This window comes from Falco cherrug, chromosome 6 (assembly GCF_023634085.1).
Source record: "Falco cherrug isolate bFalChe1 chromosome 6, bFalChe1.pri, whole genome shotgun sequence".
NCBI classification, from domain to species: Eukaryota; Metazoa; Chordata; class Aves; order Falconiformes; family Falconidae; genus Falco; species Falco cherrug.
This window is the reverse complement of record NC_073702.1, coordinates 4,799,277-4,820,657: the sequence shown is the minus strand read 5'-3', so window position 1 is coordinate 4,820,657 and position 21,381 is coordinate 4,799,277. Positions and strand designations below refer to the sequence as shown.

Below are 21,381 nucleotides of genomic sequence, written 5' to 3'. Positions count from 1 at the left end.
TAACCCAGAAATAAGATCTTCATGTAAGTTACAAGTAATAGCATGAATTAATCCTTACATTTCACCACAGGAAGGGGAAACACAAGGTACAGATGACAACTAGTTGGTAATAACATGTATTTCATAGTACCTAGGAACACACTATTTTCTGTATGTTAGGTGCACTACATATTTCTGTGAACAGCTAAATCAACCCCCTAAACAGAATACCACAGAACATTGCCTTTTTTACTATTCCAGTGAAATCAGAAGGTGTTTCTGTTTAAGCTTCTAACCACCAGAACTTCACTGCCCTATTAGCCCAAAAACTTCACTGGGCATTTAGAAGACCTCAAGAAGCTACTATTTAAGCAAAATCTAAGCATTCTCTCTTACAACGCACCCAGAATTGCACCCATTTATATTTTTTACAGGTTGGTTTGTATGCAAAGTAGTGAACCCTAATAGATCACCTAGGCTTAAGAATTTTGTTGAACAACTCAGCAACTGAGCCAGATGTCAGGTTTGGGTGTTGTCTTAGTTTCCGCTGGGATAGAGTTAATTTTCTTCTTAGTAGCTAGTACAATGTTGTGGTTTGATGTACACCAGGACAGGTGTAAAAAGCTTAACTTAAACATAATGCATTTATGTAGTCTCAGGAAGCAGGACTGGGGGAATAAACATACTATATCTGTGCAACAAAATTACTCCGGTCCAACGTAAAATGGGTATTAATGTATTTTCACTAACAACCTGGAACTACAATACCATTAAAGTGGAATTCTGCTGTTGATTTCCATCATAGGAAAAAAAGAACTGAATCAATTTTAAATGTTCTGCTAGCATCTAAATAGGTACGTTTTAAATATATATGCACATAGAGAACTTAGAAAGCGTGTATATATAACACAGCCTAATTACAAGTTCTTGCAAACATACAGAGAAACAAACCTCCAAAGGCTGTGCGTGATAATGATCTGTAGGATCCTTCAGTTCTGCAGCCTCTTTCATCAAACGTTTGACAGCTGAAAAAGAGAAAGTGTAAGACATGAAAATAAAGAAAAAAAATTCATACACATCACATACAAAAATAGATAAATATTTCTTGAACAGCTCCTTTCAGCTAATGTTTTTCAGCACACCCCAGCTTCTTCACTGGAGTTAATAATTCAAGACACAATATAAATTACTCATGCTGAATAAACCTTAAATGACTTATACAAGCACAAAGTTATGAAAAATATGTTGCATGGCCACAGACTTTCTCAACACTGAACAATGGGACTAAAGTAGTTTTACATTAATAATTGCACCAAACACATAAGGAAAAACATAGGTGCCATTAACAGAGTTTCAGACTTTAAATACAAGATGTACAAGACTTACAACCTCAACACCTTTATCATAAAGGACATCACGTGCATCTTTTAACAACTGCTGAAAAGCTTTATCCTGACACCTCCCATGACTGTTACATGACTACTCCCTTAACTATTCCAAAGAAGGTCACAGTAAAGTTTGGGAGAAATCAACATAGCAATAATACAAGGAGATAAAAGTTTTATACTGGATCTGAAAAAAACATATGCCCAGCCAGAAAAATTCACCCAGGGCCTTTGCAGTTTGAACCTGCTACTGAGTGTAGACACACAGGTATTTTCCTATCTTAAATTCAGGATAGACATTAGTTACCCTCTCCAATCTTCTACTTCGGAACCACCAGCACAATCTGTATTTTCTGCGCCTCCCTTTTCCTTCCCCTCCAATAAGTTCTGATACACCACTTGTCCTGTCAGGTGCCCTCATGTGCATCATGCATAAATGCCTAACAAAGAACTCAGCCAAACCAAAGAGCAGACCTAAACATAAAAAGTAAGAACTACAGACAAGAAATTCAAGAATGCCATCTCATTAATAAGGTTAGGTAGGAAGTTCTTACTCCCTCCTTACTTACTGGAAAAAGTTCAAATACCAGTTACCTCTTTAAGTAATTACATAGGAGCAGGATCCCATAATCCACCCTCCACATTCAGTTCAAACCACAGAAGTCCCTCCCACTCATGTAATTATCTAAAGGAGAAACACTACCCAAATCCCCTTACATGTAAGCATAAAGACATGGTGAAAGTGAACTGTAGTTCCTTGATTTACAAAGCCTGACATCACCACCTGACTGTAGGCTGTGTAGAACACTCAGACTCCAGGGCTTTACTCACTCTCATGACACTGTGAGGGAAGCTACTCTAAACTTCCTGCAGAGGAATTTTGATTTCAATCTACTGTGAAAAGTTCTTTTCCTCCTTCACGCTTCTTGACAGCTATAAACAACAGCTCAAAGTTTGAGAATGTCACTTCTTACAACGGAAGAAGCAAACAGACTGTGGAAATTTGCTGTTGCCTGTTGTCCCAATTCTGCTGCTGCCAGGGGGAGGTGTCAGCATCCCGCCTCTGCTGAAAAAGTTTGTCTCTTTCATCTGCATTAAGGTTTACCAGTTCATTAACGAGGAATAATAAGAAAACCAGCCTGGACCAGAAAAATCTTCAGACCCAGCACTGCTCCATAGCCAACAAGCCTGGATTCTTGCCTTCAGAAGAGTGGCATGCACCAGGATGAGCTAATTCAGGAGCAAACACCTCACAAAGCAGAAGGGTAACTATAACAAAACTGAGAACATATATAATGAAACCTAACAAAGACAGAATAGTCACGGACGAGGCAGACAACTCTGTTACCAGGATTTCCCAGATGAGGGATCAACAGAAAAGAAATACAGTCCCCCTATATCAGCATTACATGCAATTACTCATATTAACTGAGGGAAAGCTAACCATTAGAGAGGGAAAAAAAATTTCAAGACCATTCTATGTAAGTCTGCTGACACTCAGAGAAAGGCCTGTACCCAGCGTACCAGCCTAAAACTGGGAGTGGAATCACTGGTAAAGCACACTTGCACCTTGGATTCGTCCCAGAAGGAACAGCCTTTTACAGCTTCAGCTCCACGGCTGTAACCTGGGTGCTGGCATGCAGGAACAGAGAAACCACAGGTTTGTACTGAGAAGTAACAGAGACAGCAGCCAGGTGGGGAAAGCAAGCAGGTGGGCTCCTGTTAAGTAGAATTTGAAACAGAAGCAAATTAAAGCATGGGGGTTTAACATATTTTTGTATTTAATTAACAGTGACAGTGATGCTGTATGTATTTTCTCATAGCATTATTTTTCTATCAAGGAGCCAGAATATAGATATTTTACGAAGCCAGCATAAAATACACTGAAAGAATATGAAATTTTGTTCCACTCAGAGCATAAAATACAGCAAAATATACAACTTCACTTTTGTATACCATAGTGATAATTTGCTTATAATAAGTTTTCAGTATTAAGCAACCTAGGTTACCTTAAGAAAAAGCAGCACAAGTATATGAAGAAAGGCTGAGAAAAAGCAGCACATTATGAAGAAGGGCTGAGAGTTGGGGCTGTTCAGCCTGAAGAAATGAAGGTTCTGAGGAGACCTGTTGTGGCCTTTCAATACTTACAATGGGCTTATAAGACAGACGTTTTACCACAGTCTGTAGTGATAGGACAAGGGTCATTTTTTTTATTTTTTTTTTTTAACTGAAAGAATAGGTTTACATTGGACATAAAGAAGAAATTCCTTATGATGAGCATAGTAAAACACTGGAACAGGTTTCCCATAGAAGCTGTGGATGCCCCATCCCTGGAAGTGTTCACAGGTAGGTTGGGCAGGCCTCAGAGCAACCTGGTGTAGTGGAAGGTGTCCTTGCCCATGGCAGGAAGGTCGGACTAACTAAGCTTTAAAGGTCCCTTCCAGCTGTCCTGGTTTTGGCCCAGATTGAGTTAACTTTCTTTTTAGTAGCTGGTACAGTGCTGTGTTTTGGATTTGGTGCGAAAATAATGTTGATAACATACTAATGTTTTTAGTTGTTACCAAGTAAAGTTTATACTAAGCCAAGGACTCTTCAGTTCCCTACGCCCTACCAGCAAGAAATCTGGATGGACACAAGAAATTGGGAGGGGACAGAGTCAGGACAGCTGACACAAACTAGCCAAAGGGATACTCCATACCATACAATATCACGTTCAGTATATAAAGCTGGGGGAAGAAGGAAGGGGAAGACATTTGGGGTTACAGTGTTTGTCTTCCCAGTAATGCAGAGAGAGCCCTGCTTTCCTGGAGATGGCTGAACACCTGCCTGCCGAGGGGAAGTGGTCAATGTATTCCTTGTTTTGCTTTGCTTGTGTGCACAGCTTCTGGCCTACCTATTAAACTGCCTTTATCTCAACCCATGAGTTTTCTCACTTTTCCGATTCTCTCCCCCATCCTGACGTGGCAGGGAAGGGAGTGAGCGCGCGGCTGTGTGGGGCTTAGTTGCTGGCCAGGGTTAAACCACGACACCAACCCAAACCATTCTGTGCTTCTATTTCCACATTGCTGAAAAATGCCAACTGACAGACCACAAAGAACAGCCTGGACTGATAAAGGTTCGTTCTGAGAATGTGTGATCCAGCGGCAAAAACATGAAACTGTTTCTTCTTTAAGCACAGCTGCAGTATTCACAAAAACAGCCACTCCTTTGGCTACTACAAAACACGACAAAAGAAACAAACGTAATTCACAGTCTGCCTGCAACAAGTACAGGACATTCTTATCCAAACTTCATTACAAAGAGTTTTGATGCAAAATATAGTATTTCAACCCACTTAAAATCAAACTGAGTCATCTGAGTAAATGTCTGGCTATGGCGCTTTTGAAAAATGAGAACAGTTGGGGCCATTCAAAATAAAGAATTGCAAACTGTCAATAAAGTCAAAATGTACCACAAATTCAACCAAAAAAAAAAAAAAAAGAAAACAACAACAAAAAAAAGACACATTCAGTTTGTTGAAGACAAGTTTTAGATACAAAATAATGAAGGTATTTTTTAACATGGCATGACTGTCAGCATGAAAAATAACAATGCTTTCACAGGTATACTCTGCAACAATTTATCATAATGTTCACTGAAATTAAATACTGAGGAAATTAAGTTTCTGGACTAACTCTAGAGAGCAAAGGAGAGTTCCCACCCTGGCAGGAGGCGCAGGAGCTCTCCACTGCTCTGGGGAGGAAAGGAAAGAGAGGGTGCTATGGGCCAGAGGCTCTGCCTGACAATTGCCTCCTGTATTGCACCAAACTCATAGAATTTTTCTGAAAAGCAAAACCACAGATGTTAAAAACCTGAGAATCAAATTGAAAGCTTGCTTTAGAATTGAGCAGCAGCGGAATAACACAATAAGCAAAATTTGTATAATCTATGCATATAAGATTTGTAGATTCACTTCTGTCAAAAACCATCCTGGTCAAATCCTACTTTTATTAACATTTATGTTAAGCTATCCTGAACTTTCTGTTCAACCCAACTGCTTGTCTTGGATACACCTTGAAGTCACATTCCAGTACTCCTGCTATCACACCCAACTAGACTAGTCTGCACCTGGTGACTGGAAAATCCTTCTGTACACAGAAAATACAAGTGATCAGTCTTCATAAATGTCAATATTACTGCTTAAAGAGACGAGATTTGAACATCGGTGGTGTTCTCTTACTAAAATATTACACCTTTGTTTAAAAAAAAAAGCAAATCATAGTCTTAAAATAAAGCAATTGTATTTAGCCTTACAGAGCTCTGTTAGTAGTCTTCTGAATTTAATAAGGAATAACTTCAGTTCATTTTTACATTATCAGTGAACAGTAAATGTTGCAATCAAATGAGCTGATCAAGGCTACATTAACGTTAACATAACACACAACATTGCAACAGGATTTATTCCAGCATAATGAAGTTGTGTACTTTTGCTCACTGGAAGTTCTGAAAATCTGATACAAGTTCCAGCTCTCTCCAACACTCAAAACCCCAAACCCCAGAAACCATTACAAGCCTCCTAAAGATCTGCTGCAACTTATCTACAAAATGCAATGGTACTCGGGTACAAAAGCTCAACAGGAGAAACAGACCCAGGGGAGACCAGCAGTAGTGGTGAGGTGGGTGACATTGTAATCAAAATCACATTTGGAAGCACGGGGAGGGCGAGGTCACAGTCAGCAAGGCTCAGCCCCTTGTACTTTCTCACATGAAGAGACAGCATTTTCTGCACGTAAAGATGATTGCGGCATCACCAGTGAAACAAATTCATATTTAAGTGATACGGGATGTGCATGACAGTATCTTCCTCAAATGGATAGCAACCATTTCATTCTACCAAATTTCAGTTCTTCTGTTTGAGAAAAAGAAAGCACATTAAAAAAAACCACAACCAAACAACTCACAAACAACCAAAGGAACCCAAAACAGCTGGTATAAAGCTAGAGATCCCTAATTTTTCAAGTTGACTTACCTGATCTGGAAAAAAAAAGGAATAAAACAACCTGATAGCTTTTACTGCTTTAGCAAATGCTTGCTGCTTTTGGGGTTTTTTTAATGGCTTCTATTTTTTTTCCCCTTCATTTTAAGTAAGATTAAGAGGTCCACTCAGAAGAAATACAGAAAAAGTAATACTTTTTTCCCATGGCTCTGCTGACCAAGGCAGCATAAGTAAGGATGCAATTTATTTATTGAATCCAGTTTTTCCAATGGATTAGTAAAACTCTTCTAAAGTTTCTCTGGGATGAAGGGGTTTATAACTACTCAACCCACTTCAGCTATTAGCAAAATACAAGACATCTTTGTTACATGTTTGTCCGCTAATGATGCTATCTACAACTAGGAAAAATATTAGACACTAATACTAGAAAAATTAAAAAATTGAAATCACATAATCAATTTTAGACAAGCATCAAGGCCCTTCAATTAGATGATGCATATGTCATGGATGACATTTTGGGAAACTTTTATTAAATCAAGCTGGCTTTGGTTTTTGCCCCTCCACTTAATACCTGACCACTGAGCCAAGAGTGCCTGACCCATGGCTGGCATAACCACCAAGTGCACAGTGTCACCTGCTGAGCCACCACCACCAGGCCTCACTGCAGCCCAAAGCACCCAGGTATCCATTCACTCAAACTGCCTGTATTTGTATTTGAAAGAAAATTCCATTTACTTTTAAATTTCACATAAGGGAAAGAAAAAAACAGTGAATCACAGTCAGTCAGTAGTTCAACTGCACAAAGACAGGATCATGCAATTAAAAAAAAAGTCAGGATTACATTTACGTGTAAAGTAAGACTTCTTGTAAAATGACAACACTCAATGAGCTTTGACATTTTAAGTAAAAAAAAAATCATGTTAAATGTGGTCACTAAAGCATGCAAGAAAACATTTAAAACAAAAAGTCATAGCAGACTGGAGACTTATGAAATACTTTTACTACAGCTCTTTGATATGGAGAATGGTATTTTTTTAATTAGTGTTGTACTCTAGAGAATGGTTTATTAAATCTAAACATACAGAGACTCTAACAGGCTCACAGCAACCTGCACAGTGTCACTGGGTAATTGTGTGTCACCTACTCCATTGTGGATGTGTTTTTCCTGGACAGCTTAGAACCTGTGAATGATTATATGACCATTAGAGAATTAAAAGCAATAACAGGGGAGGGAAAGCGGGCTTGACACAAAAGTGCCCTGAAATATAAATTACAATCCTTTTGCAGAACAGCGTGTCAAATAGTATCTACTTTAGAAATAAACCCACATTACCACTTTCAAGTGCCCTCCACATTACTAATGCTTATCTCCTGTACCATGCCATGACTTTATTGGTTTTGCCCCCCCCTTCTTAACCCTTGTGAGTCCACTTCTGTCTTTAAACAGACTTTTCAGTTCCTGTATATATTTTTGTATGTAATTTCACAAAAATGTGACTATGTCAGAAAAATTTGCGTAGCAGTTTACAGTCACTTAATTTTTAATCAAGATCACATTTAAGTTTTATTAGGACAGAGATACCTGATCTTTCTTCATTTAAAAAAAAAAAAAAAAGGACACACATCTCAGTTGCATCCACACAGAATAAAATCCCTGGAAGACAGATGAGACTTCCAGTTGGGCAAGCCCTTAAAGCACTAATGAGGAGAACATACTACATACCCTGCTTCTTTAAAGCTCTTTTCCAAAGTGTTCCCTACTGCCTCTGTCTATGATGGGAAGTGGACTACACAAACCTTAGCTCTGACAACTCAGCAACAGAAGTATGTACAAACAGGCATACCAGCAACACACCATGCAAAGACTTTGATTTTTAGAACTAGAAAACCAGCAGTGGAAGCAACCATAACACTGACGATTCCTTCCATACTACCAGTGGAAGTATGGAAGTATGGAAGTGAAAAAACTACAAAACCACCTTATCAAACCTACACCTCCAGAGCTAGAGGAACGGGCATAATGAAGAGTCGTCAAAACTTCAAACTCAGGTGAACAGCACCACCATTTTAAAGTTGTCTCCACCGAAATCTACTGTAGTTTCAACATTATTCTAAACATCATCATCTGTGGAACACTGTTTCTCCATACTATAGAATCACATTTCTTTGTCTAAGTAAAAGCAAATGAAGATAACGAGGTTGCTCACCATTCACTGCCTCGGTGATGTTCTTCACTAGTCAAGTTCCAATTTTATGCAGATCTCAAGTAACAAGACAAAACAATTGTTCTTACAAAACTGAAATGTGCCATTGCAGAAATGTAACAACTGTCTGGGGCAGCCATATATTCCCACACTGCTTTTCTTTTAGAATTTGGTTTGGCAGTTCCTTTGACTTCTGGTACAAAACAAATGGAAACACCACTTATCAAGAGACAGGCCAGCTGCTTTCCATCTTCAGGGTCCCAGATACATCCTTTTCCATGACCCACAAGCCTCCTGAATAGCTGCTTTACATCTTCACAGCCTCACATATATCCTTTTGCAAGACCCACAAGCCTCTTATGCTCACATAAAGTATTGACAACTGTAAAAAAAGAATACTTTTAATTAGTCTAGTCTCTCTTTCCATTCACCCTCAGAAAGGACAGACCTTTAGTCCTCATTTCCCTCAGAGCAGCAGGAAGTACAGTACTCTTCCCGAAAGTATAATTCAAGACAACTGTTCAGTCAACACAAAGGGAGATAAAACTTATCAAATTAAGGTCCTTGTTGAATGTACTAAGATCAAACACTGTCTTCAGCCTTAATAAATCCGTTAACATCCATTCAACTTTTTAGTTTTAAAACATTCTATCTTTATTTCATACATGGAAGGTACTAAGCAGCACAATACCTACTGGCCATTTTCTACTAACTGGTTTTAATTAACAAAGAACTGATGCGTGTTTGTTAACAAGGAACACTTCTTACTTGTAAAAAGTGGAGAAAAAAGTATAGTTTGTAGGAAAAGCAGTAAATGTGTTGAAGATGACAGCTAAGAAGATCACTATCTCAGCACGTTATGTTCCTTGTGCGTCCAAGATCCAAAAGCCCTGTCTCTGGGCAGCAAATGCAGGACACGCACCATGCCTCCCTCCGCCTGCTCTCCCCAGTCATCCAGGGCCCTCACTAGCCAATTCTAGATGAGGCGGCCTGCTGAAAACAAACAAAAAGCTGCCCAAAACGAGTACTATTGTTTGTGGGCCATATGCAAGTCACTGTAGAGTAGCCGTTCACAATTCTTCAAGTGTGTCTGTGATAAATACCTGCTCAGAAGACTGGTAACATCCTACACGAAAGAGGGAGACCGTCACTACAAAAACAGTGACTGCAAGATCTGGTGTCTGATCTTGCAGCGGGCTAAGGGTCACAGCTCTTGGAAAAAAAGTAAAGAGATTATTCCAAGTAGCTGTGTTATAAATTTCAGAAAATAGGGATGTTCCCGCAGCATGAAGAGGATGAAATCTGTGCTTTAGTCAGCTGAGCTTTAATATTGATGGGAGAGGTTTATCAGCCATATGGTAGCAGGCTGATATACAGTGACTAATCCATTTTGAAATCCTAAGACAGAAAATAGCTTGCCCTTTTACAGGTGCCAAAAATAGACATAAAATGTGAAGCAACATCTTAAAAGGCTTTGCTTTATTGAAGTAATACAAAGAAGCCTGAAGTGTGGAGCGTGAAATTTCTTCCCTTCCAAAATTAATGGTCTTTTGAGAAAGGAAAAGAAATAATGTTCAAAGATGGCGTGAGGAGACAGCTTCAGGTGAACGCCTCCATACCTCTGTGCCCTTACAGAGGGTAACTGACAGGAGCCAGCAGCAGCTCAGCACACCACCCTCACCAAGTCCAGACCTTGGTGTACCTGTGGTAAACAGAGACCTGCCAAAGCACCAGCTGCACTGCTTCTCATCAACAGAGACACTATTCCCCTGCATACTACTTGTTTCACGTGGAGGGGAGTTACCATCTTTCAGCGACGTTGGGATGAATTAACATTAGCTAGAGAAACTGGGAAAAGGAAGAAGATTAATATATTGACTAGGAACAATTAGCAGCAGCACAAAGTTGTGTAGCAATATAGCTCTTCATGCAGTCTATTTTAAAGCACACAAAAAGAAAGGCACTAAGAGCCTAATCAATCCTCATTCATTAATCTGGCCTAGCACACCTACTCACAGAAGGACGATTCCATGTAGCCATGTATAACCATAGAAGAACTTCGGTTCCTGTCCTACCTCTACAGCAGAATTAATTAAAAGGCTTAAAAGGAAGATCAAAGCACAGGTTTCTTGAACAAAATTTTCCTACTTCAAATGTGTTTTCCTCTACAATATTTCAGATAAAGCCTACTATAATCATTAAAATAACTTACACTAAAACTGTAAGCAGTATTTACCTTCTTTAAAACTACTGAGAAGACAGATGTCACCATCTGCAATCAAGAGTTTGCTCAAGTCCAAAACCAGATTTGATAGAAACATAGAATTAAGTTGGAAAAGACCTTTAAGATCATCAAGTCCAATTGCTAACCTAACACTGCCAAGGCCACCACTAAACCATGGCCCTAACCACATCTATGCATTTTTTTAAACACTTCCAAGGATGGCGATTCCACCACTTCCCCGGGCAGCCTGTTCCAATGTTTCAACACCCTTTCAGTGAAGACATTTTCCATAATATCCTATCTAAAACTCTCCTAGCACAACTTGAGGCCATTTCCTCTTGTCCTATCATTTGTTATCTGGGAGAAGAGACCGACCCCACCTGCCTACAGCCTCCTTTCAGGCAGCTGTAGAGAGCGATAAGGTCTCCCCTCAGCCTCCTTCCCCCCAGGCTAAACACCCCCAGTTCCCTCAGCTGCTGCTCATCAGACTTGTGCTCCAGACCCTTCCCCAGCTCCGCTGCCCTGCTCTGGACACGCTCCAGCACCTCAGCATCTTTCTTACGGCAAGGGGCCCAAAACTGAACACAGTATTTGAGGTGCTGCCAGGAGACTTCAACAGGAGAAGCCTCTTCCGCAGGCACAAAACGATTACTTTTTTCACTCTCTCAAGATAGCACATTCCAAATCCCTAAAGCTGACCCGGCCTTAAAGGTTAGCAGCTTGGTTCTTCCTCTATTCAAGTCAGAGCAACAAGAACAGGCACAAGGACATCTACTGGTTCTAAAGCCTTAGAGGGCTCAGTCACCAAAATAAACACTTCAGTCCACAGATGATAAACCATCTGAAACAGGAAACATGATGGATTTGATTTTATGTCTTTCAGTGCATTCACGTCAATTAAAACCACTGCAATATGAGAACGCTCTACATGTCCGTCTTAAGCCTTCAGCTGAATGGCAAGTGTAAGGTACCATCGTTAAACTGCACATGCAACTGTAACAAGATAGGAATTGTAAAACTTACACAAAAATATTAAATAATCACATATGCTTATCTACCCGATTAGCAAGAGAAGTGCCAGACTAAGGATAACGGCTATACACAATTACAGCCAACTAAATCTAATGGACAACAACTGTTGAAGAAACAGTATTTTTTTTTTATTTATTCAATAGCTTTTCATCCATCTTTTTTAAACAGAGATGTCACATATATTAAGTGGCTATTGAAATGAGTGGTTTAAATCATCTTACAGAGATTTTTAAAGTGATTTAAATCATTTATAGACTTTCAGCATCCATATGGAAAGAAATAATTTATTACATTAATATGCTATAGAGCAAGTTTAATTTGGGAAAGCAATATTGACCCACTGTATGAACTGTTCATCTTTGCCAAGTAAGGTTCATTTTACTATGGAACAGCACAGGTACTAAAAATCAGTTCCTGTAAAGGAACTTTTCTCTTGAAAACAAGGGGGACTAGTAACAACAGAGGGGAAGAACATTTCTAATTAAGCCACAAGTATTTGCCCTCCACACCCAGATCCCAGGAGGCTGTCATAAAGCACACCACCACTATTTCCAATGACGTGGCAAACCATAACTAGTGAGCACATTTGTGTGACTTTGTAAATTCACATACGTAACACATCTGGCATATCTCAGAAAAAAAAAAAAAAAAAAGGTCCTCCTTCCTGATACTTCAAACTATAACAAGTACTTCATTTGCTTTGTGATCCTTCTTATGTTTCAGTTATGCGACTTTGGTGTGAGGGCGAGGGATATAATTTAGCAATAGATTCATCATCCACATGAGGCATGTTTTGCAAATAAACCTGTCATTTACATTTGTAAGGTACAAGTCATCATAACACTCAGTTTCTCCCCACCTCCCAGGCTGGTAATAGGACAGTATGATTAAAGAATAAAGCCACTATTCATCATAATAATAGGAAGCTAACAATACCTATTTCCCAAAACCTGATTAGAGGAAAGCTGGGGCAGAATAGCAACCAACACACAAACCCAACTGGCCCTTGCAACTTGGGGAAGAGGTTTTTGGCTCAGCAGCAGCGGCAGGCCTCCAGCTGCACGCGCAGCTCCCAGGTGAAGCCCAGCTCAGCCAGCGAGGGGCCGCTGCTCCAGCACAGCCGGACAGGAAGGTCCCCACCTGTCTCCAGTTTCCCTTCCTAGGAAGCAAGACCTTCCCTTCCAGCGCTGCTTCTCGAGATATCTCCAACATCTCGAGGCACCTCTCTCACAAAGATTTACAAGAAAGTCTAGGAGGTAAAAGGCATGAATTTTAACACAGAATCCCACGAACACATGTAAATACAGCGCATACGGTAACACTTCTATAAAACAAACTTTTAGGCCACCCAAACTAAGCTATGGTTGTCCCCTCACACGCACCTACTTGGAAAGGAGGCGATACCCAGGGGAACAGGGCTCAGCCACCTGGAGAAAAAGGTACGCTTCGACGAACCAGCAAAAAAGCATGGGCACACACACACACCCCCCCGGGCAGCCGGGGCGTTCCCAGCGTTGCGAACCGACTTCAGCTCCGAGGGAGTCCTCAACGCCACCGCGCTGCGGGCAGCGGGGACCCGGCCCGCCTCCGCCCCGGCGCGCAGCCGACCCGCACCCGTGGGCGTCGCCGCGGCCCCGGGCCGCCATCCCGCCTCCCCTCCGCGGCCTCGGCCCGGCCGCTGCACCTGTCCCGCCGCACCCCGGGAGGCGACAGCCGGCACCGGCCCCCGAACCCTCCGCGAACCGCGGCGGCCCCGGGGCGGGCACAGCCGCCCGCCCACCTTGGCAAGCGGCGGCCTGGGCAGCCTGAGGCACGGCCGCGCCCCCCCCGCCCGGCCCAGCCGCCCCCCCCTGCCCGGCCCAGCCGCCCCCCGCCCGGCCGCGGCCTGCAGGCGAGGCCGGCGACCGCCTCCCTGGCGCCCAGCGGGGCCTACCGCGCCACCTACCCGGGCTCTTGAGGTTGTACCGGGCCTCCATGGCAGCCGGCACCGCTCGCTCGCTCTCTCCCTCCGCAGCGTCTCCGGCAGCGGGGGCCGGGGCCGGAGGAGGAGAAAGGCCGGGCCCAGCCCAGCCCGCCTCCCCTCGCCTCGGGAAACTCCCCTGACGTGGCAGCGGCGGCAGCAGCCCCGCCGTGACCGCGGAGGGAGGCACCTGCCGCGCCGGCACCGCCCCCGGGGCCTCGTCGTCCCCGCCCCGCGGCCCGGCCCCGCGGGGTGGCCGGCGGCAGGGCCCGCCCAAGCCGGGCAGCGCCGGAGCAGGGAGCAGGCCGCGCAGCCGGGGCGGGCGGCGGGGGCGCGGCAGGGCCGGCCGGCGGGCGGGCAGTCCGTACGGCTGCGCTGCACAAGTGGGAATTCCCAGGCCGCCCTTCCTTCCCTGTGGCAGCGTGGGGGAAGCAGCTGGTCTCCAGCAGCGATAGCTGACGCCGGGCCCCGCAGCAGAGCGGCGGCTCCGGGCGCAGGGGCTGCGAGGCGATGCCGCAGTCTTTAGGCCGCGGCTCTGCCGTGGTGGCTGCGGCCGTGACGCTGCCCCCGCGCCCCCTCTCCCCTCAGGCTCCAACCGCAGCTGCCATGGGGTGAGGTGCCCCAAGACCTCTTGGCAAGAGCCGATTGTTTCGTAAACTGGGGGCTTAGACAAGGGGCTTCCGGGACCCCACAGATCCACCGACACCCCCCTAACCCCCCCCCCCCCCGAAAGACTTAACCATCCTCTCAAGACTTAGCAGCATCTTGTTTGTTGGTTTTCAGGATCGCAAAAGACTGAAATGGTGTCATGACACCAACGATCGATCGTTAATTTAGGCAAGAATTAACTAGCAGGAGCTTGACTTGATGAGGAAATCACTCCATGCCGCAATGCCAGAGGAGTATTTGTTTGCACCTACAACTTTGGTTTCTCTCCCACCTGGTTACAGCCACAGTACACTTGGGATAGCACTTTTAAAAATTTATATTTAAGGAAATACATAAATTAAAGTGGTTATAATCTCTGCAGTCACTTTCCCTTTAATTCAGTACAAGCTGTAAAACAGAAACATCTCAGCTTTTATGTGCTTGTCTTCAATAGCATAAGCTTGAAACTCATGGCTCTAGTTCATGATTTGTCCTTAATTTCACCCATGTTTCTCTAACATTCTTTTAAATCATCTTTACAAAAATAGTTTTTTCATGTTTTGATGTCTTAGTTGTCTTTTCTTTGAACAGCAATGGAGTGCAGTTGTAAACAAAAACATTTGAGTTTTTCACCTCCTCATGTTCTCAGAATTGCAAAACAAGGTGTTACTCTTCGCTTACCTGTTCTGTTGCACAGTAATGCGGGGGAAACAGCAATAAATCAATAAAGCAACTTTACTCCACCCTAACAAGTAGCTGAATTTTCAAAGGGGCAAAGTGATGTTCCTTTTTACAGGACAAAGCACTACAAATAATGTAAAGTACAGATAATTATATATAGCAGAAAGGAAGGGATAGCATCAGACCTTGGGGTTCCCTCTTACACCAAAAGCACCCCAGGGTACATTTGATGGCCAGAAACTCTTGAGGACATCTCAGCATTTCTGGCTAAAAATGGCTGATCTGACTGCTGGAGATGGTGAGCTGCAGGCACTGGTTGTCGTGCTTACAAACTGTTTTGGTTGTTCTTAGCAGGTATGTCCCACCTTTCCTCATTTGCCAGAGCCATCTTGCTGTGTGGTAGGAGAAGGCCTCTGGGACCATCTGTGACTACACCTTGCCTTTCCCCAACGTAGGACAGCAGTATTTTGCATTTGAAAATCTGAATTTCCATGTAAAAAGTTCTGAGATCTATTTTGATCAAAGATAATTTTTTAAATGGTATTATAATATGAATAATGGCATGAATCAAGAAGTGATAGTTATCATGAACTACTTAAGAGTAATGCGGAGTTTGGCTTTCCCTTCTGGGCTCTGGCTTTTGACCCTGACCACACTTACAAGGTCATTTTATATAGTTCAAGGAGGAAGCACCTGCTGTTAACATGCAACTTGGGCTTTTAGCTAAAAAGAGAAATACACAGGCACTGTAACTACATGACAGCTAAGCACTATTGAAAATAAGCTGAATAGACCTAAATTTTACGTAACAGAAATTCACTGATAGGATGTATACATTGTCCCTATTTAAGCAAGCTACGTTGTGGCCTGGCTGGGTGCTGGGGCAATCGCCACGTGAAATTGTGCAGAGCTAGCAATACAAGACCGCTTTCATTTTGAGATGTATTATTAGTTAAAAATCAGAGCTGCAGGAGGTGAATGCTGCCAGATGAAACTGCTGATTCCTGTGAGGTAGTCAGCATATGAGGAGAAATCTGGGGATTAATTCCCAGCCCCTCATGGCAGCAGCTGCTTGGGGCAGACAAGGAGCAGGGACAGCACCGATCTTGCACAGTCAGCGTTACACGTCCCCACCAGCAGCCTCCCTCCTCTTCCTGCCTCTGATCAAAAATGCCCTTTGGATTTGTGTTTTCATCTGCCTTTTGTTTAGACTTTTGCACAGAGAAGCCATTTTGTGCTAGAACTTGTGAGTTTTTTACAATTAACAGCCAAATATAGTAGCAAAATTGCATTCAAATCCTACATGCTGGCAGCACTTCAGGTAGCTTGTGTATCCTGTCATATGATCTAACTTGCTGAAAAAATAAACATGCTCAGCTGAATCGTATAGAAACTGAAAGTTTGCCTGAACACTGCTGCAACAAAGATTTTATTTAATACCATGCTGAATTCTTGCAGAAAGATTTCATGCAACTTCACCAAATTGGTTGTAGAACAGCAAGAATCAGTTTTGACAGCTCAAAATACTAAAAAATTGAGTGGCTTTAGTAAATGTTTTACATTGAAGTAAGGCTTCAGTTTGACAAAAAAAAAAAAATCTGCAATAATTTCTAACTATTTTTATTTGATTTTTGGTTTCCAGGAAGATGGTTTTGCTCATGTTTGTATAGTTTGGTGAAGCTGTGGTATACTGAATTTTATTTTTTATTTTTTTATGAAAACAGAGGCTCCAATACAGCCACCTAGCTTCAAACTGATGAAGCATATAGGCCCCTCTGTTGCAAAAAAATATTACATCTTAATTAATGACAATCATAAGGTTTGATAAAATGAATAATTCTTCAATTGCAGCCATTTCTACTGGGCAAAAAAGGCCAAATCAGAGTAAGCATATGGGCAGAATTCCACTGGACAATTGCAAACTAGGGGTACATATTTCTGAGCTGATTACCAGGGGCTCACTTTATAGCTAATGGAGAAAACCAGGAGCATTTACAGCAGAGTTCATCTTGCCTCAAATAGATGTTAGCTGTAGATCCAACAAATCATGCTTTCAGAGTTCCTGGATTTCTCCATTAGTTGCAAATGGAGATTAGGCTAAGTCATCTCTGTTCAAGACCATCCTAGTTAGGTATTTTCATATGTGTGTACGTACAGCTGCATCTGATATATATAGCTATCTATAACTGATACAAATGTATAGTGCATTTCCCCTCACTTGGAAAGAATTACAAACATTTCACTCGATAGACCCTCTTATTTTTAACAGTAGGACTCTACTCTTGATGAACTGACTTTAAAAGTCTGAGAGGAGAGCTCAGCAGGTAGGAATGGGAATCATGGAGTTCAGCATGCGGAGCTGGGGGGATGGACACCAAGAAGCCCCTAGCAGAAGCCCCCGAAGAGGGAGTTACTCCTGAAACCTCCCCTTTCTCTGGGCAGCAGGACACCTGTGTGACACAGGCGTTCGGGTTTTGTACTTGGGTCTGATGTATCAGTGCATATTCTTGCAGATCTCAGGGATTTAGGCTATGTGATGTGACGTTGAACTATTGTTCATTTCTCTGTGCAGGTCATATAATTGTGTGAGGTAAGGTATGTTTCAGCAGTGTATACTGTATGTTAAGTGCTCACCTAAAGTCAGTTCATTGGGGTTTGTATGCTTTGTAGGCTGTCTCGTCAACTGAGTTACAAATTATTTCTTCTAGAGTTTTGAGATCACACAAGCTTACGAAAATACAATAATTATTTGCACAAAGCATCCACACCCTGCTTTCATAATTCACAAAATGTAGAGCAGTTTGCTTCATTTATAATGCTATTCTGTCAATACAGTTGACTGCAGAATTAAACTCTAATGGAATTAAAGAATCTAATATTAATATACCTATATTATGAGTGGGAACAGATGTGACTCATTTGGAAGAGAAATCATTATTGCGCTCATTGGTGACTAATACAGTCTCAGCTTTTAAAATCCTTTATGTGAATTCAGACCTGGTAAATCTGGATTCAACAAGTGCACCTCCTCCTCACCGATAAAAACAAGCACGGCATTGTGTAACCAATGCCCTGTAGCAATTGCACAGATGCATGGTGCTTCTCAGGAAAGTGATTATTGTCTTTTCTTCAAGCTTAGTTCTAAAGCAACCATCTCACAAAACAGGCGGCTTTGCCAGCTGACTTTTAATTAGCATTATTTCAGAAACAGAAGAGAGAATGAAAGAAGTTACCAGATTGGTGTAACTGCCCAAGCAAGCAAGTGCCTGATCTGGAACATCAGTGCAGTTTCTGGAACATCTTGCAGTAGTCCACACTGTGTGAAGTCAAAATAAAGGCACTTATTTATCACCCCATATTTATCACCTTTTTTTTCCCCCCTGAAGAATGGGAAGAGTCATGCCAGTCACTTGACTCACACCCTTCTGGCCTCATTGTTGTAATAGTTCAGATGGTTTCTAGTTCAGAAGAAACATGCAAAGAAAGGCACAAATCAAAGTTGCTGTTCATGACTCTGGTTCCCTGATCTAGTTACTCTGTGTTAGTAACTACAGATAACGACAGAAACTTTCTCTGATGCATATTCTTTACCATGCAAACTGCAGAGAGCACTAGATGGTTGGCGAGTAGCTGTGAACTCCTCATTAAAAATTATTTTGCTCCTGTGCCACTATTCTGGGAGAAAATACCAGGCATAGACTTTGACTCATGCAGCCAGTTTTTCATGATCCTCACTCTCCAGAGCTTCAGGCCCCAGATTTTCTTCATGCCACTTTTTCCTTATGTGAGTTGCTCCTCATGCCCCTTCACTTTAACTTACTCCCATAAGCTTCCTTCTGGGAAGGTAGCATCTGTCTTCACAATTACACAGCAGCTAGAGGGAATGCCGTCAGGATTACATCTGTTGGACTGCCATCAAGCAGTCTTTCCACCCCATCCATTCCGAAAACATTACTCACAACTTTAATGTGAACTTGTGGGTACCTGCTTGATACAGCTCCTACTGACTCAGCAATGGGAATAAAGGATTTATGAGCAGGCTTTTAGTTTAAAGCTCCTCAAAAAGTGTTTTACAATCCGTGTAAGGATGATTACAGATTACTGTGTCATTAATCAAGACATACTGAGTTATCAGGTGTCTCCACCAGCCTCCTGCAGATATCTGGGACACCCAGGAGTTTCTCAGATGGTTGGTGGAAAACTAGGGCTTGACTCAACTGCACACATATAAGCATCTGATGCCATATGAGGTATCCTAAGGTACGCCAGATACCCATACAGAGCAGAAGGGTATGATACGGGATACTGGTGCCATTCCGAACAAAGCAGTAGGTGAAGGGCACGTGGAGTGCCTAGAGCACCTTCAACGACACGAGGGACCCATGGGGGCAACTGGACTAAGCCCCTAATCACAGGTCAGGGGAGCCCAGAGAGTGGCTCTGATGACCACTGTACCCACCCTCTGGCAAACTGCACTGCTCTCTGGGCTCCAGCCACCTGTATTAACCCAACCTCCACTGCCTGGCAGCAAGTCACCACCTCTGCAGTTTCAGCTGCTTGAGCTCCACAGCCCAGCCCCGCAGCCTGGGTTCGGCACTCTCAAGGGATCGCTACGCCATGAGGAAGGGCTGCACAGCAGAGCCAGGCAAGATAAGGCAGAACTAGAGATGGAGGGAGGGTTGTTGAGATGCGGTCCAGGAGAAACAGACCAATGTGCAAAGGTGTAAAATGCTGGAAGGAAAAAGCAGAGTCAAGAAAATGGCAGTTTGGTGACACTGGCCAGTCAAGACTCATCTGGTGTCTTGCAGAGGGATGTGAGCATGTTAACGCTAAGTCTAGTAGCCTACTAGTCATAGCTACCTGTATTAACCAATGAATTACTTTACAGTCCTAAATTGTGTGTACCTGCTTGCAGGCTTTTTTGCAGGTGGTGAAAGGTGTCTAGCAAAGTGACTCACAGCGGTGCAGACTGGCAGGGGACGCAGGCTGCAGAGGAATTTTGTTATTCTGAAAGATAGGTAACAAAAGCTGAAAGCCATTGTGCAATCTGGTGTTAAGTATTCAAATCAGAAACTTACAGCTTGAATTTTATGGGGACTATTAATGGTAGCAATATAAAGAGGGGAGAGAAGTGAATGAATGTCTTCCATCCTGAAGAACTTTTAAGGATGCAGTCAGTTCATGGAGCAGGAAGCTTTCATGGGAGAGGGTGCACTGAGAAAAGCAGGAAAGGCATCTAAAATCCATCAAGAGGACACTCCATTTAAAACCAGTACTTAAGCTTCTGCATAACGGGCTTTATGAAGAATTGCAGAACTTGGAATGACAACTGCTGCTTTATAGATAGAAAATGTGGGATTGAAATATGAAATGAAACTGCTGAAGGAACAGGACTGGAAACAGTGCTGAGCAAGGGGAACAGCACTGGTGGGAGCGAGTTGATTCGTGTGCCTCTGCTGCAGAGCTTGCATTCAGCATTTAGGATGTGAGACCAGACAGCACAATGAATGGCGTAACAGCAGCGAAAAGGAGTTCAAGCAGCTGCAAAGGGAGTATTGAAAGAGAAGCAATTTGTGGATCAGATCATTTGGCTCACCAGACTCAGTCTTTGGAAAGGGCACTGCAGAAAAGCAGAATATGGTTCCCCTTCTCAGTGCAGGTTTTAGAGACAAAAATGTTGGCCCCTGGGACCTTTTGATTTGGCTCCACTGGATTTCCCAGAAGGCACACCCCTCTTCTCTCGGTATACTGCTCTGCGAAGGCAGTTGAAATAGATTGTTTCCCACAGCTCAGATGGCTCTGGCCATTATCAAAGTAGCCCCCAAACTGATATGGATACACATGAACAATAAGAAAATTCAATCAATATTCAATCAAATTCTGACTTAACCTCAGAACAAGTAGGAATTGTATCACAGGTGTCAGGTCCCTGGAATGATACCACTGCAAAATGGGTGGCGAGGCTTCTGGAAACCCTAGGAGTTCTGGTTAAAGATTTTAACTTTATTGCTAAGGATATCCACCACTCCATCCAATTAGGCAGCTTTACCAGCAGCATTAGAGGAACTCCAGCTGCAAAAAGGTACTTGCAGCATTGGGTGTGAAGGAATCTGAAAGCATTACTGGCTCCCCACCTGCTGGATGGTTGTTTTATCTGGAATAACAGAAAGCTGAGGACGGACGTGGGCAGCATTTAGCAAGGCAGCACACACTAAGTACGAGAGCCGGGGTTTGTATGGCAAGGAGCAAGGAGGCAGCTCCGTTAGGAGGACCAAGAACGTAAACTTGCAGCG

General features: G+C 42.8%; 1 protein-coding gene across 3 annotated transcripts in view; it reads right to left on the bottom strand.

The window, feature by feature from the left end:
- Window positions 1-20,075, bottom strand: part of UBE2J1 (ubiquitin conjugating enzyme E2 J1) — a 38,583-nt gene extending 18,508 nt beyond the window's left edge. The window contains exons 1-3 of one of the 3 annotated variants that reach the window (XM_027798010.2): window positions 19,994-20,075; window positions 18,322-18,404; window positions 931-1,004 (exon numbers count right to left, since the gene is read on the bottom strand). In XM_027798010.2, the coding sequence (XP_027653811.2) occupies window positions 931-990 (60 nt within the window). In that variant the 5' untranslated portion in view covers window positions 991-1,004; window positions 18,322-18,404; window positions 19,994-20,075. Of the gene's footprint in view, window positions 1-930; window positions 1,005-8,546; window positions 8,926-13,744; window positions 13,942-18,321; window positions 18,405-19,993 lie in introns of those variants that run through there. The other 2 variants (XM_055714199.1, XM_055714198.1) reach the window with 2 other exon arrangements.
- Between the last annotated feature and the right edge of the window lie 1,306 nt (window positions 20,076-21,381).